The following is a 17028-nucleotide window of genomic DNA, read 5'->3' as shown; positions in this document are numbered from 1 at the left end:
AATTTCTGTTAGGCACGTAAATGAGCGAATGATGTGGGTAGATTTAGCAGTTGGAGGAATTAGGACGAGAATTTCCTCAGTGTATTCACCATGTGAAGGTGCAGATGAGGTGGAAGTTGACAAGTTTTATGAAGCATTGAGTGAAAAACATTCGTGCTACACGCACATGATAGGGAGTGGAACCCAGCGGTCACATCTTGTCAGAAGGGCAAAAGGACGAAAGGACGAAAGGACTCTTCCTCCTCCTCACGCGCCCTCCTCGTTGGGATAAATGGATAATGGGCTAAAGGGCTAAGGGGCTAATGGGCTAAAGATCCAAAAGGCCAATGGGTTAAAGGGATAAATGGATAACGGGCAAATGGGCTAAAGGGCTAATGTTTAAAAGCGCTAAAGGCCAATAAGGCTTACATTTTTGTAGTATTTACGGTGCCTCTCTTCTGTTTATCCGGGCTTGAGACCGGCTGTATATCTAGAGGCGAAGAAAACAGCCAATGGAAGGGAGAATGTTGGAAAATAATCTGTACCAATATAGCTACTCGATCCGCTATAAACTACAGAACAGAAGGATGACTTAGGTGAAGGTGAGGGCTGGGAATGTAGGGACGAGTTTAGGCTGTTGTACTGTCGAGAGAAAGAGAGCTTCACTTTGAAGAGCTATCACTCAATAATACCCACACTACGTAATTCTTGCTCTATTTCAAAAATATCTGCTTTATACTCTGTGTAACCTGCATCTCGATAGGCTCTTAGCAGTTGCAAACGTTTTACGAGTACGTTGGGGTCTACATAGGGTAACGGGCGCTTGTTGTGAACTTTAAGGCTATATGCAGACAGTTGATGTGTAGGGACTTGTTTTGATGTAATACGTGCGTCAGCAGTAGCGTTTCCAGGTTCAATCTTAACTTGTTTCGGTAGCAATGAAGCGTTGAAATTTTCTTCTACTTCATCTTGCATCTCTTCATAAGATGTTTGCGCGGCGATAGAACGTGTAGTACGCTTAAAAAATGAAATAAAATCATAAATCTCTAATGGCAAAGAAATACTGAGATCTTCTTCTTCTTCTTCTTGTTGTTCTTCGCTTTTTCCTTTGTTATTACTATTATTTTCAGCATCCTGATTATCATCATCATCATCATCATCATCATCATCTTGCCTCTCTTTATCTCGAAACTAGCAAATGTACCCGTGCTTCGCTACGGTACTCTACAACGTATACGGATATCGAAGTAAATTACTGCACATGAAGTGAATAGATTTTTAAATTGGGTGTGTCTTGGCTTTATCCGCGAAACAGCATTGTGAAATCCACAGACGCTGTTTCCAATGAAAGTGTGATTTGCGGAATTGTAATGATAATGGCAAGCCCACTTGTCTACTGCAATTCACAAAGAAGTTGGTAATATTAATTTAACGCCAGGCTCCATTGCCTAGTGCGAGGAAAAAATCAATTTGGGGAGGTTTCATTACAATGGCAGATCCCATTTCCTACTTTCAGATAGATTACAGTTGAGGAACTTTTATTATATTTGCAAGGACCTTCCTTACTGCCAGTCAAAAGTGAGTTGCGTTCTTATCATTATAATGGCAGACGCATTTTCTAATGCCAGTCAGCTTACTGCCAGTCACACCGAGTTGGTGAGTTTCCATTATAATAGCAGGCCCTATGGCTAACGTCAGTCACATTTTAGATGGGTAAATTTGCTTATAATGGAAGACACCCTTACGTACTGACAAACAGGATCGGGTAAAATAGATTTGAAAAAATTCACGCTCCCTTGTCTTCTGCTAATCGAACCGAGAAGCGAATTATGCATTAAAATAGTGCACAGGAGATGGAGGACGACCCCATTCTTACTGCTTGTCAAATTCGATGTGGGGAGGAGTGAATACAATAGCAGACGCCCTCCTTCTGACAGTCACTATCGATTTGCAAAGTATTTAATAACAATGGCAGACAAACCCTTTCAAGATCGCTATAAATCGACGTCAATGAAAGAATATAGTCGTCATACGGAAATATATGGATGTTTACCTTCATTTACAGAATAACTGCCGCTAAACAGTACATCAAATCGAAAAAAGGATTGTACGATAAGACGCACTTTCAGGCCACATTTAGCGATATAAATAGGTGCTCGTATGAAATGCTATAATTTCACCAAATTTTAATTTTCTATCTCGTCTGGCAGGTTGTGCGCCATCTTGATTTGGGGGTACGGGGATAAAAATGACGAAATTCCCGAAAATGTTTAAGCCCGTTTTGGATAAATTATACGACTGCATTCTTATGCTGAGCCCAAAATTCGAGGCCCCCCAACGAGCGCCCTTGAGGGAATTTTGAGAATTTTCGATGTTTGTAGGGATCCTGAGGTCATCAGCTTCTCCCGTACCAAGTTTCAAATTTCTGAGATTTCTGGAAGTGCCTCATTAATTCACGTCTTTTTTTCATTCTTAAATATTTATATATACATCGCTCCCGACCGACTTGCTTTTATATATATATATATATATATATATATATATATAGATAGATAGATGTGTGCTTAGTAGAACATGTAGTAGGCCTAGACAACAAGGGAGAATTAAAAAAAGTCTCGCAGAGGTGTATTTATAAAAAAATAAATGAGTGTTTGCTTGACTATGGTTGAGCTCTTTGTATTTTCTTCTCGAAGAAGCTACATTACACGCAGCTTCGTGACATTGAGCGTTGTATGCGTTCTTGAACTCTCTTCTACAATGTTTGCATTGAAAAAGGGTTCTACAGGATATCTCATGACGTCTCTTGTGATAGCCTCGGGAAACTGTTTTTCCACGCTCTTTGCATAGGTATATAGGTAGAAATTGGTTTTTCCATGACGGACTTCATCTTCTGATAACAGATTCTCCTTTGAAAGATACAAGTTATATCTACTAGACACTTGATACTCTCTACTTCTACGATGTGAACAGCTTAACGATTAACAGTAAACTAACGAGTAAGACAAAAATGTAGTAAACTAATACAAAAGCGTTTAACCTATCTTATAAATCTTATGCAGGTTAGTATGAAGATTAGAAGAGATAGTCAAGGAAGAGGGAAGGAAGCGGCCGAGTAATGTGCTGACAAGATAGCCGCTGTTATCTTAACTGTTGTTTAAATTCCGCGCCCTCTACGTCGTTAAGATGGCAACAGTGCGGTTAGGCCCAATCAAGACGCCGGCAGTAATTTTAGAGTCTGTAAAGATGTGCTTCGTACAGCTAACAAGATGAAAGTGCTTCAAATCGCGGTCACTCCATGTGAGACTTGTGCTAGAAAATGCGGAGGTGGGACAGGTTTTTCTCCGGGTACTCCAGTTTTCCCTGTCATATTTCATTCCAGAAACACTCGCCAATATAATTTCATTTCATATGATAGTCATTAATCATTGCCCCAGGTGAGTGCGACAAGCTTCCTCAGCCGGTACAATTCATATCCTCGCCGCTAGATGGTGGCTTCAATCATTCCATTCCTGACCCGGTCGAATGACTGAAAACAGGCTGTGGATTATTCATAAGCCTCTTCAAGTACTTCAGTAGTATAAGTGGACAGTTCGGCGGCCGCCACCGCCGCATGCCCGACGCAGATGCCTCCACCGCCACCACCGCCACACGCTCTCGGGAGAGGCCTCCTCCTCACGCTGGCTAAGAGCACGACTCTAACCTCACATCCGCCATCTTAGAGAGGCCTAACCTAACATTTTATACGCAAGAGAGCTATCCTAACCTCATGGAAGGGACTAACCTCAGTTATACAGCCGGATGTCCTTCCAGTCGCCTAAGAGAGTGAGCTTAACCTTACATCTGCTATCTTGGAGGGTCTTAACCTAACTTTTGACGCACAAAACAGCAAGCCTAACCTCATGGAAGGGCCTAACCTCAGTTTTACGGCTGGATGCCCTTCCCGACGCCAACTGCACAATATCGCGGCTATACATGGCTCCTTATGAGACACCGCCTAACCTCACATCCGCTATCTTAGAGGGGCTTAACCTAACTTTTAACGCACAAGACAGCAAGCCTAACCTCATGGAGGAGCTTAACCTCAGTTTTACAGCCGGATGCCCTTCCCGACGTCAATTGCACAGGATGGCGTATATACATGACTCCTTATGAGACGCCTTATGTGTGCTGCGCAAGATGGTGGCTGCAAGTTGGCTGCTATACACAGGCTCTTATGAGAATCCCTTGGGATGCTTGCGCAAGACGGCGGCTGCTCTTATGAGACGGCTTAAGGGTGCTTGCACAAGATGTCTTGAGACATCCTAGGGATGCTTGCGCAAGACGGCGGACACAAGATGGCGGCTATACACGGCTCCTTTTGAGACACCATAAGGGTGCTTGCGCAAGTTGACTGCTGCTCTTATCAAGAAAGCTAGCTTAGAGGATAACGTACCGTGCTGGTTAGATTCATTAAATTTCGGCCTTAAATGCAAAATGTTAAATATCTCGACAACGGTGCGTCGTAGAACAAAACGGACGACATTTTGCTGCCTATTGCGTAGGTTCGCAGTATCAGGAACATGATAGTAAAAGAAAAACGTAGTCTGATGATGAGATCAACGGTTCGGTTCCTGCTTACACCCTTTGGCATTGACAGCTATCTTCTACAAGATGACGGCTATAAACGGCTGCTTATGAGATACCTTAAGGGTGCTTGCACAAGACGGCTGCTGCTTTTATGAGACTCCCTAGGGATGCTTGCGCAAGATGGCAGCGACAAGATGGCGGCTATGCACAGCTCCTTAGGAGACGGCCTAGGGGTGCTCGCACAAGATGGCGACCGGTCTTATGAAGAAAGCTAGCTTAGAGGCTACTGCGCAAGATGGCGGCTGATGTTATGCATGCGGTAGAGGACAATTTGAAATTCTACGTGCTCTTCAAAGCTACGTTCTTTCTGACAAGCTGTCATATTTAATCAACAGAGCACCGTGCTGCTATCTTTATCGTAGTAGTGGGCAATTTCCACATGACAGCTGTCATCCGCCATTTTGCATCGCTAACCTTAGTGCTACCCTCTTTAGCTACTTACCTTTGAAATGTGGTGGTGGACAATTTGAAAAATTCCACATGCTTTTTGACAGCAACCATCTTTAATCAACACAGCACCGTGCTGCCATCTTTAGCTACTACCTTAGAAATGTTGTGGCGCCGATTTGAAAAAAATCCGTTCGCTATCATCAACTTTAATGCATACGTGAACCTAACCTCTCATCTACCATCTTGAAGGAGACTATCCTTAGTTTACGACAAGATGCCCTTCCCGACGCTGATTAGCACTTAGAGGGTACTACACAAGTTGGTGGCTGCTGTTATGACCTTCTCCTCTGTTAAGGTACAAGTTCAAACGTGCATCGCGAAGGCTAGAGTAAGCACGTGCTGCGGTGATGACGTTATCGTACATGTTTAGAATTGATCGTTTTCTCAAGAGTAAGGAGGCAAAGGAATGCAATAAGTATGCATCATGAGAGCAAGAGTGTGCATGTGCTGCAGCGATGATGTCATCATAGTTGTGCTGGTTTAGATGTGCTGATTATAAACGAAGTTAATGAAACATAACAAAACTAGAATCGAACACTGTACTCGATGTCGTTAATTTCAACATGCGTTTAGAACATTGTTTGATGTGTTCAGATCACTAAATAAGTAATAACAAGACTAGAATTGAACACTGCACTCGACACAAAATGTGTTTAGAACATGTCAGGGATACCTTTGTTCTAAGAAGATCAGATTGCCGCACATTCCTTGTAGGACTAAAGGGCTAATAGGCTAATAGGCTATAGGGCTAACGGGAAAAATGGCTAAGGGGCTAAAGGGCTGGGGTGTTTCTCCTCTCTTTATCCGGGATTGAGACCGGCTCTACATCTAGAGGCGGAGTTAACACCCTAAGGAAGGGAGAATGTTGGAAAATAATATTTACGAATATAGCTACTCGATCGACTATATACTACAGATGGATGACTTAACTGAGAGTAAGCGCTGGAATTGTAGGAAGGTGTTTAAGCTGTTGTACTGTCGAGAGAGGGAGCTATTACTTAATAATACCTACACTACGTAATTCATGCTCTATTTCAAAAATATCTGCTTTGTACTGTGTGTAACCAGCATCATGATAGGCTCTTAGCAGTTGTAAACGTTTTACCAGTACTTTGGGGTCTTTACAGTAGCTTATATCTACATAGGGTAACAGAGGCTTGTTGTGAACGTTGAGTCTATATGCAGACAGTTGATGTGTAGGGACTTGTTTCGATGTAATACGTGCTTCAGCAATAGCGTTTCTAGGTACAAACTTAACTTGTTTCGATAGCAATGAAGCGTTGAAATTTTCTTCTTCCTTACCTTCCATCTCTTCTTGAAATGTTTGCACTGCGACAGAACGTGTAGTAGGCTTAGGAAATGAAGTAAAATCATCAAGCTCTAATGGCAATAAAACATTGAGATCTTCTTCTTCTACTACTTTCCCTTTACTACTGTTTTGATCAACATCATTATCCTTATTATCATAATCATGATCTTGCCTCTCTTTATCTTGAAGTTTGTGCTTAGTAACAGAACTTGTAGCAGGCCTAGACAACAAGGGAGAATTAAAAATCTTTCGCAGAGGTGTACTTTTTAAAAATAAATCAATGCTCGATTGAATGCGGTTGAGCTCTTTGTATTTTGTTCCTGATGAAGCTACATTACACGCGGCTTCATGACGTTTTGCGTTGTATGCGTTCTTGAACTCTCTTCTACAATGTATGCATTGAAACATTGTCCTACATGATATCTCATGACGTCTCTTGTGATAGCTTCTGGAAAATGCTTTTCCACACTCTTTGCAAATGTACAGAGAAATAGGGTATGTGTGCTGCTATCTTAACATAACGTATGTGCACAAACTTCAAGCATAAAGAATAACTATCTGTAAAAATCTTGTGAACATAACAGAGTATTAACTACATAGGCGTGGATGTCGAACTTCGCAAGCTGACGTAGCATATTACGTGACCGTAACGTCACGACCACGTGCTCTTGTTGGTAAACAAAGCCACGTGCTTTTTGACGGCTGTCATCTTGACGGATCCTAACCTCACTTTTAAGGACAATAGAGCATCGCTAACCTCACTGCTGCCATCTTTACGGCGCTAAACCTCAAGGCTGCCACCTTATGCATGTCGTAGCGTGGAACTTAATATCCAAGAACAGAACATCGCTAACCTCACTGCTGCCTTCCTGACGGGGTTAAACCTCACTGTTGTTACCTTGGTTATACGCTTTTGTGTTAGTTTACTCTTAATCGCTAAGCTATTCGCATCATCGAAGTTGCGAGTAACAAGTGTCTAGCAGATTTAAAGAAGAACCTGTTAGCAGAAGATAAATGTACGTCATGGAAAACCCTATTTCAAATCTAAACGAGCACAACTATGATGACATCATCGCTGCAGCATATGCACACTCTTGCTCTCATGATGCATACTTATTGCATGCCTTTGCCTCCTTAGTCTTGAAAAAACGATCAATTCTAAACATGTACGATAACGTCATCACCGCAGTACGTGCTTACTCTAGCCTTCGCGATGCATGTTTGAACTTGTACCTTAACAGAGGAGAAGGTCATAACAGCAGCCACCATCTTGTGTAGTACCCTCTAAGTGCTAATCAGTGTCGGGAAGAGCATCTTGTCGTAAACTAAGGATAGTCTCCTTCAAGATGGTAGATGAGAGGTTAGGTTCACGTATGCATTAAAGTTGATGATAGCGAACGGATTTTTTTCAAATTACCCGCCACCATATATCATAGGTATGTAGCTAAAGATGGCAGCATGGTGCTCTGTTAATTAAAGATGGCGGATGACAGCTTTTTAGAATTTTTTAAATTGCCCGCTACTACGAAAAGGATGGCAGAACGATGCTCTGTTGATTAACGATGGTTGCTGTCAAAAAGCATGTGGAATTTTTCAAATTGTCCACCACCACATTTCAAAGGTAAGTAGCTAAAGAGGGCACCACTAAGGTTAGCGATGCAAGATGGCGGATGACAGCTGTCATGTGGAAATTGCCCACTACTACGATAAAGATAGCAGCACGGTGCTCTGTTGATTAAAGATGACAGCTTGTCAAAAAGAACGTAGCTTTGAAGAGCACGTGGAATTTCAAATTGCCCTCTACCGCATGCATAATATCAGCCGCCATCTTGCGCATTAGCCTCTAAGCTAGCTTTCTTAATAAGAAGCGCCGCCATCTTGTGCGAGCACCCCTAGGCCGTCTCCTAAGGAGCTGTGTATAGCCGCCATCTTGTCGCTGCCATCTTGCGCAAGCATCCCTAGGGCGTCTCATCAGAGCAGCAGTCATCTTCTGCAAGCACCCTTACGCAGTCTCATAAGAAGCTATGTATAGCCGCCATTTTGTGTCCGCCATCTTGCGCAAGCATCCCTAGGGCGTCTCATATAAGCAGCAGCCATCTTGTGCAAGCACCCTTAAGGTGTCTCATAAGGAGCCGTGTATAGCCGTCATCTTGTAGAATTAGATAGCTGTCAATGCCAAAGGGCCTAAGTAGGAACCGAACCGTTGATTTCATCATTAGACTACTTTTTTCTTTTACTATCATTTTCCTGGTACTGCGAACCCACGCAATAGGCAGTAAAATTTCGTCCATTTTGCTCTACGACGCACAATTTTCGAAATATTTTACACTTTGCATTTAAGCCCCAAATTTAATGAATCTAACCAGCACGGTACGTTAGCCTCTAAGCTAGCTTTCTTGATAAGAGCAGCAGTCAACTTGCGCAAGCACTTTTATGGTGTCTCGAAAGGAGCCGTGTATAGCCGCCATCTTGTGTCCGCCATATTGCGCAAGCATCCTTAGGGTGTCTCAAGCCATCTTGTGCAAGCACCCTTAATGCGTCTCATGAGGAGCTGTGTATAGTCGCCATCTTGTATCCGCCATCTTGCGCAAGCATCCTTAGGGTGTCTCAAGCAATCTTGTGCAAGCACCCTTAAGCCGTCTCATAAGAGCAGCCGCCATATTGCGCAAGCGCCCTTAAGGCGTCTCATAAGGAGCCATGTATAGCCGCCATCTTGCGCAAGCATCCCAAGGGAGTCTCATAAGAGCCTATATATAGCAGCTATCTTGCAGCCACCATCTTGCGCAAGCACCCTTAAGGCGTCTCATAAGGAGTCATGTATATACGCCATCCTGTGCAATTGACGTCGGGAAGGGCATCCGGATGTGAAAATAAGGTTAAATTCCTCCATGAGGTTAGGCTTGCTGTCTTGTGCGTCAACAGTTAGGTTAAGCCCCTCCAAGATAGCAGATGTAAGGTTAAGCTCACTCTCTTAGGCGTCAGGAAGGCAGCCGGCCGTGAAACTGAGTTTAGGCCCTCTATGAGGTTAGGCTAGCTCTCTTACGCATAAAAAGTTAGGTTAAGGCCCTCCAAGATAGCGAATGTAGGTTAGGGTCGTGCTCTTAGCCAACGTGAGGAAAAGACTTCTCCCGAGAGCGTGTAGCGGTGGTGGCTTCTGTGGTGGGCATGCGGCGGTGGCGGCCGCCGAACTGTGCACTTATACTACTTATTTCTATCACAACAGATGACAAACCGGCGCAGAAATTCACTTTGGGGTAGATGCCAGGAAGGGCATCTTACCGTAAAACAGGTAGAAGGTGATATGAGCGACACAATTCACATCCGCTACTCCACCACGGTCTAGAAGAAGCAGTTATCTTCTACTTCTTATTCGTATTCTTCATCTTGTTCTTTATGTCATTAATTTATGAATTATCTAAACAGTGAAATAATTGAAGTGAAAGTAAAATCGATAAATAAAATTATTACTCGCTTGTCAATATTAGTGTTCATATTATTATTATTATTTGCGATAAATAACAGTAATATGCAAGACATTTGCTCGTTACATTGGTGTTACAGAGCAGGTAGACGGCACTCTCCGCCCAGACACGCTCTGTGATGTGGACTACTACGGTCTCAGCAGTCCACGGGAAGGTCGGATTTCGAACCCCGGTACTCAACAACTCTTCTGGAATATTGAAGGCGCTCTTCGTTGTTCGCAGAGATTCATTCCTGCGGCAAACCAGAGTGTCACCATCACAGTAAGTACCTGTAAACTGATTTGTAGTTCGATTTGTAGCCTATAGTTGAGCCGCGCAGCATTTGGGTAATAGTGGGTTCGAACCCCACTGTTGGCAGCCCTGAAGATGGTTTTCCGTTGTTTCCCATTTTCACACCAGGCTGTATCTTAATTAGGGTCACGATCACTTCTTTGGCACTCATGGGCCTTTGGTGTAGCACTGTCGTCGTAAGACCTATCTGTGTCGGCGCGACGTGAAGCAAATTTGAAAAAATTGAAAGGTCTTAATTGTCATGACAGATAAAACACTTGGAAAATAAATTGATTAGCATTTTTAAAATTATATCTATATAAAACGATGTAAAAAACCACGGTGCTCTGGGCCAAACACGAACAAACACGAAGGTGCGCCGGTGACATATGGTCAGCGTAACGAATACCCTCAGGCGTTATCCTTGGTTTTGTAATCCCGAGTTGCTATCTCACCTCGGATGGCTCCTTAGTTGTTCTGACATAGGCCGTGTGGACCTCGAACTTGGCATGGAATCGAAGCCTAGGCCTTCCGGTACTAGGCAGACTCGTTATCCCTAGACCGCGCGTCTCCCAGAGTTATATCTACAGTAGACATAAATATTGATACACTAATAAAACATAGCAGTACATTACAATTTATAAATCTCATTTTTTCAACCGTATTGGAGTTCAGAGTATCAAATTATAATAATTAAAGAACCACCTTTCCAATACACAAAATCCTTATATTTAGGATGAAATCGTTTAATCACTAATTGGACATGTTTCACTCAACTTTGTGACCATCATCAGCAATAGTTAACATAAATCATTGGTGGGTCAGGGCCCTGATCCTGGTGTATATCACAAAAGAATGTCTAATAGACATTGATAAAATATATAAATTTAACACTTTAAAATAATCAATAAGATTATTTATGTCTATTAAAACAAAACAAAAATATCATTAAAATTGTTTAAAATGTGAAACGGAATGCATGGCTTAAAAGTTAAAAATAGTATATGGTAATTAGATGTTCTTAAAAATCGTTGTTCAATATATCTACGCTCGATTGCATTAAACTGTTTATGATAAAATCAGTTATGATATGAAAAATATAATATGAAACATATTTGCTCGTTACATTGGTGTTACAGAGCAGGTAGACGGCACCCTCCGCCCAGACACGCTCTGTGATGTGGACTACTACGGTCTCAGCAGTCCACGGGAAGGTCGGATTTCGAACCCCGGTACTCAACAACTCTTCTGGATATGAAAAACTGATTTTATCATAAACAGTTTAATGCAATCGAGCGTAGATATATTGAACAACGATTTTTAAGAACATCTAATTACCATATACTATTTTTAACTTTTAAGCCATGCATTCCGTTTCACATTTTAAACAATTTTAATGATAAAATGTTTTGTTTTAATAGACATAAATAATCTTACTGATTATTTTAAAGTGTTAAATTTATATATTTTATCAATGTCTATTAGACATTATTTTGTGATATACACCGGATCAGGGCCCTGACCCACGAATGATTTATGTTAACTGTTGCTGATGATGCTCACAAAGTTGAGTGAAACATGTCCAATTTGTGATTAAACGATTTCATCCTAAATATAAGGATTTTGTGTATTGGAAAGGTGGTTCTTTAATTATTATAATTTGATAGCAGTACATGTTAATTTTACATCCTAGGTCATAATATACGAGTATTTCCCAATATAGAGTAGGAAGAACGAGACAGATTTATCGTTAGGAATTCCAGAAAATATGAAATGGAATTTCCACATCTAAAGTGGTTTCTGTCAATGTAAGTCAGGGATTAATAATTCCCGCGGAACAAGTTGGATGGAGATAAAGAAAACACCTTCACAGGTGGTGGACCTCTTTGGTTCTTATAGCCTGCATGGAGGTGGCTTGGATACCTAGAACTAGGCAACGTAATAAAAATGTAAATGATTTTACGTTCTGTAAGTACTTTTTACCGGTTTCTGGAGATACTGAGGTGCCACATACTACAAAATCAACCGGCAAGAGGCTGGTGTGTCCAAGTACCTTGAAATACCACCGGATGGAGCCAGGATCTTAAACTTGAACTCACCGAGCTCGATAGCTGCAGTCGTTTAAGTGCGGCCAGTATCTAGTATTCGGGAGATAGTAGGTTCGAACCCCACTGTCGGCAGCCCTGAAGATGGTTCTCCGTGGTTTCCCATTTTCACACCAGGTAAATGCTGGGGCTGTACCTTAATTAAGGCCATGGCCGCTTCCTTCCCACTCCTAGCCCTTCCCTGTCCCATCGTCGCCATAAGACCTATCTGTGTCGGTGCGAAGTAAAGCAACTAGCAAAAAAAGAAAAAAAACTTGAACTCAGAGGGTCAAAGCTATTCAGAGCGGCTAAACGTACAAAGCCTCGAATCTAATGTCATGAATTTTATCTGACATGCCTTCACTGACTGGCGTCAACGTTCCGTATTTCATAATTGATATCTGATCCTCCTTGTCCTTTTCAAACCTACAAGGTATCATGTTTGAAAGTCCTAGTTACGTGTTTGAACAAATCATTTATGTTCTATTTCTTTGGCTGATCACTCGAAAATCCGAGCTCTAAGGGTTTGGGACTTCTATACTACATTATTTACAGGAGAATATTTCAATAAAAATCGTGGTTGTAGACTAATTGCTAGGTAAATAATACATAGGATGTAGTGTTTTACAATTCTAGTTCATGATCATACCTGTTACTCCAAACCGGTTTGAAAAAGCTACACGTCTTCTATTTTCAGGTGACTTCTCTTGCCAGGCTAACATCTGATCCTCACTGTCACACCATGTGTGGGGATGGCGGCTGTCACTGTGTCACGAAGCTATTGCCTTTATCTCAGATGGATCATCTGCTGATCATGACAGATCATGGAGAAACTGTTTCCTGCTTATGCGGAGGATTTCAGGTATGTGCTGCCTACACCAATGTCACCATGTGTGTCATCAACATCAACATATGTAGTATACGACAGTACAACATGTCATTCACCCTCCTATACGCATACACCACAATGCAATAGGATATTAGAACATACTGAAAGCTAACACGTTAGCGAATGCAAGGTGTTCTCCTCCGTTCAAATGCTCTAACAGAATTCGATACTTCAGTATTTTTCCTGTTCAGTTATCTTTAGTTAATTCTTCTCACTACAAGAACCTATGTTATAAAATATTGGAGAACTCAAGTCTCCTATTTTGTCGCTGAAATCCTGATTTTCCAATTTTGCGATTGAAGTCGTCCTTCTCTTAAAGTATGCAATAGTTACACGAATAGAAGTCATTTTGAGAACTTACCCGGGTACCGAGCTCGATAGCTGCAGTCGCTTAAGTGCGGCCAGTATCCAGTATTCGGGAGATAGTAGGTTCGAACCCCACTGTTGGCAGCCCTGAAAATGGTTTTCCGTGCTTTCCCATTTTCACACCAGGCAAATGCTGGGGCTGTACCTTAATTAAGGCCACGGCCGCTTCCTTCCCATTCCTAGACCTTCCCTGTCCCATCGTCGCCATAATACCTATCTGTGTCGGTGCGACGTAAAGCAAAAAAAAAAAAAATACTTACGTGGCATGTGCAACTACATCCGATTACGATAATTTACGACGTTGTGCTGGGAAGAACGCCGAACCAACGATACCATGTAGGATAACGATTTTATGGTTGTCTTTGGATGCGAGGTAACTCTTGGAATTAGGCTGCACTGAGCCAATCTCCGCCAAAGACGGCTATTACGAATCAAGTTGCTACACCTCGTCATGTTAGAAAGAGATGCGATTTCGTACACCAGGCCATTACAAATGGCAGCACACTTAATGACACAGAAAGAACTCATAATGTAGAGTTTGAGGGATGTTCCACCATGGTGGAGCGGGGGAATGGTGGAATGAATGGTGGAACATCCCTCAAACTCTACATTATTGGTTAAACGTCAACACGGAAATGAAGATCATAACTTACGATACAGAAAGAACTCAGTCAGTAAAAAGAAAGAAATTGCTTTTACAAGTAATACGACAAAATTAAACTGCACATTTCCCCCCCGCCCATTTACGATGACACCTGACATTTCTTTGATTTCACCAACTTAGTGATGTTTTCGCTTAATTATCAGCGTTGAGGCCGTTGATTCTGAGGGTCTCGAGTTCGAATTCAGGCCGGGTCAGATGTTTTAATTTCGTATAGTTAATTCTTCTTGGTAGAGTGATGCTGATGCTCGTTGTTTAAAGGGTCTAATATCTAGGTCATTGGCTTAATGTTACGAGGCGGAATTAAATTAAATGATTAAAAAATTTAGAATGCATCCACTGACTATGATTTAAAACGAATGATGATGAAAAAGTGATTACGAATTGAAATTAATCAGTGAATCTAGTTCCCAATGCCTTGTTTTCTTTCAGAATGAGTAAAAATGTAGATTACTGGGTGTTAGTGTTTGCCCCAACCCTCTCATCTTCGTAATCAGCCATTACACAACACTGAAACACGTAATAGTGATAACATACCGCCGGCTGTAACACGTGGTCAAATCCTCACATGTGACCCCGCAGGTGAAGAAGAAGAAGAAGAAGAAGAAGAAGAAGAAGAAGAAGAAGAAATGATGTCAGAGAAACTAAAATGAATTCATAACCCTGCTTCCAACTCAACATTTGGACAAATAATGATGTTCTTTCTTTTTAAGACACATTAGCTACTTTTGACGGTTTATCGAAACTCTGATGTGCCGGAATTTATTCCCGCATGAGTTTCGTACGTGCCAGTAAATCTACCGACCCGAGTCTGACGTATTTGAGCACATTCAAATATCACCGGACTGAGCCAGGATCGAACCTGCCAAGTTGGTGTCAGAAGGCCAGCGACGTACCGTCTTAGAAAAATGGGGCTTCGAAAAAAGAAATGGAAAGTACTCGAAGGGTGTGAATATCTCTCATAGGCCTTGAAAATGTAATACAATAGGGTCGGAAGAGAATAAGAATTGGCCAAGAGAGGTCATATAGCAAAGAGGTATATGTGAGGAGTCTAACACAACTGGAAGCTTGGGGTCCCACGCTCCTAAGTTTAAAGTCGCAGAGTTTCCTCTCTTTCATTCACCTGTTGTGGTAAACAGGGGATAACGTGGATATAGGCCTATTCACACACACATCATTCCCCGACCCCCAATCTTCAGTCACTATTTTCTTGGCGTTATTTCCTGTTACAGAGACTTCTGGAACCGATTCTCCGTGTACACGCTCGGTTTTTCCTTCGATATCCTTTTCAGGAAAATCCTAGAGAAGTACCTCATACCTGGTGTTGGAGGTTAACGTCAGTACCAATCATACACTACTTTTAGTCACGAACCAATTCATAAAATCATAGACTGTCAAACAAAAACTAAACGCTGGACTTCATAATGTAAAGAAAAGGGATCGAACCCCTGTGAGTGGGGGACGCAGATGAAGAATACACCCACGGTATCCCCTGCCTGTTGTAAGAGGCAACTGAAGGGTGTGACCAAGGCAATATGGAATTGGAAGCATGATATTACTTGTGATTAGTACCATTACGTTAGGAACGCAATGGGTCTGGGCGTTGTCTGTGAGTGGTAGCACCGTGTACTTTCCACCGAGGCCGGGGAACGGGCGCTCGGCACCACGAACAGGCGTCAGTGCGGGAGGAGCCGCCGTGCGTCTTGCTGAATTGTGTTGATTCCCATGTATTCAGAAGGGGTCTGCGTTACCTACGAGTAGTAGTACCGGTACTATATGAAGGGCACCATGGGTGTGCATTGCCTGTGATTGGTGCCTTTATGTAAGGAAAACCATGGATCAGTATTACATACCATAATTTGTAATGCACCGTGGGACTATATTGGCCAAGGTTAGTACCAGTATGTGAGCAACAGGATCAGTATACGGGGCCTGTGATTACGTTCAATACGTGTGGAACACCCCGTGATTAGTAGACCAACGTGAGGAACACCATGGGTCTGCGTTACCTGTGACTGGTGCCATTATGTGTGACGGATCATGCATCTACATTATTTGTGATTAGTACTATTATGAGGTGCCGGTGACCTGCAGTTTTGACCTTGTAGATAATATCATCTCATACTATGACGCATTGTGAACTGGATCCACAGTCATTGGATTCATAATCATTTTTTCATCATCATTCGTTTTAGATATTAGACAGTCGATATATTTTGAAGTTGTAATTATCCTTTCATTTCGCTCCACCTTGTACCATTAAGGGCCGATGATCTAGCCATTACGTGCCTTTAAACAATTATTATAATCATCATCAGCATTACCAAAGAATTGTGTAGTCCTTAGATACCAATAAGTATTCATATTTTAATACAGATGAATAACATCATTTGAGATATCCAAATGTTATGACTCTTAATTATATTTGAATGTATCGTTAAATTTCTTATTTCAGCAAGAATGGCTTCCTGTAAGTTTACGCAGCTGGTCACCGCTGCGGATTATTTACACCGTGGCGCATTACAGCTGGACGATGAAAGGTTTTGCCTTTTCTGCTCAATATAACTTTATCACCGACGCTGTTTGCGGATATCTGAGAATACTGGAGCCATCAGGTAAAATAATGATCTATTTTCACTTTTCTCATTTCAGTAAAGTGTGTTAGTGATCAATCGAATGTAGGAAGAAAGACGTATGTGTATCAGTGTATGTATCCTTAGAACGTCTTCACAGAACACCGCGACTACGCGAGGTTGCCGCATCCTTACCGACTAATACAAACAAAATCACACTTCGAGAGGTAACTGATGATCCTATCAGGAATGGCCTTAAATATAAGGGCAATTCAAAAAGAAAGGCTATAAAATGAAAACTGCTGAACGGATCGTGACGCAATTGCCTGCGGTGCCTAT

At 42.0% G+C, this 17028-nt stretch overlaps 1 protein-coding gene across 1 annotated transcript in view; it reads left to right on the top strand.

Moving 5' to 3' along the window:
- Positions 1-17028, top strand: part of LOC136872119 (uncharacterized) — a 665288-nt gene that overhangs the window by 606575 nt on the left and 41685 nt on the right. The window contains exons 12-14 of the mRNA XM_068227340.1: positions 9926-10107; positions 12898-13062; positions 16572-16731. Coding sequence (XP_068083441.1) covers positions 9926-10107; positions 12898-13062; positions 16572-16731 — 507 coding nt within the window. The remainder of the gene's footprint in view (positions 1-9925; positions 10108-12897; positions 13063-16571; positions 16732-17028) is intronic.

Source organism: Anabrus simplex, chromosome 4, assembly GCF_040414725.1.
Source record: "Anabrus simplex isolate iqAnaSimp1 chromosome 4, ASM4041472v1, whole genome shotgun sequence".
NCBI lineage: Eukaryota > Metazoa > Arthropoda > Insecta > Orthoptera > Tettigoniidae > Anabrus > Anabrus simplex.
The sequence above is the reverse complement of the archived record's forward strand: the minus strand, read 5'-3'. Positions and strand labels throughout refer to the sequence as shown.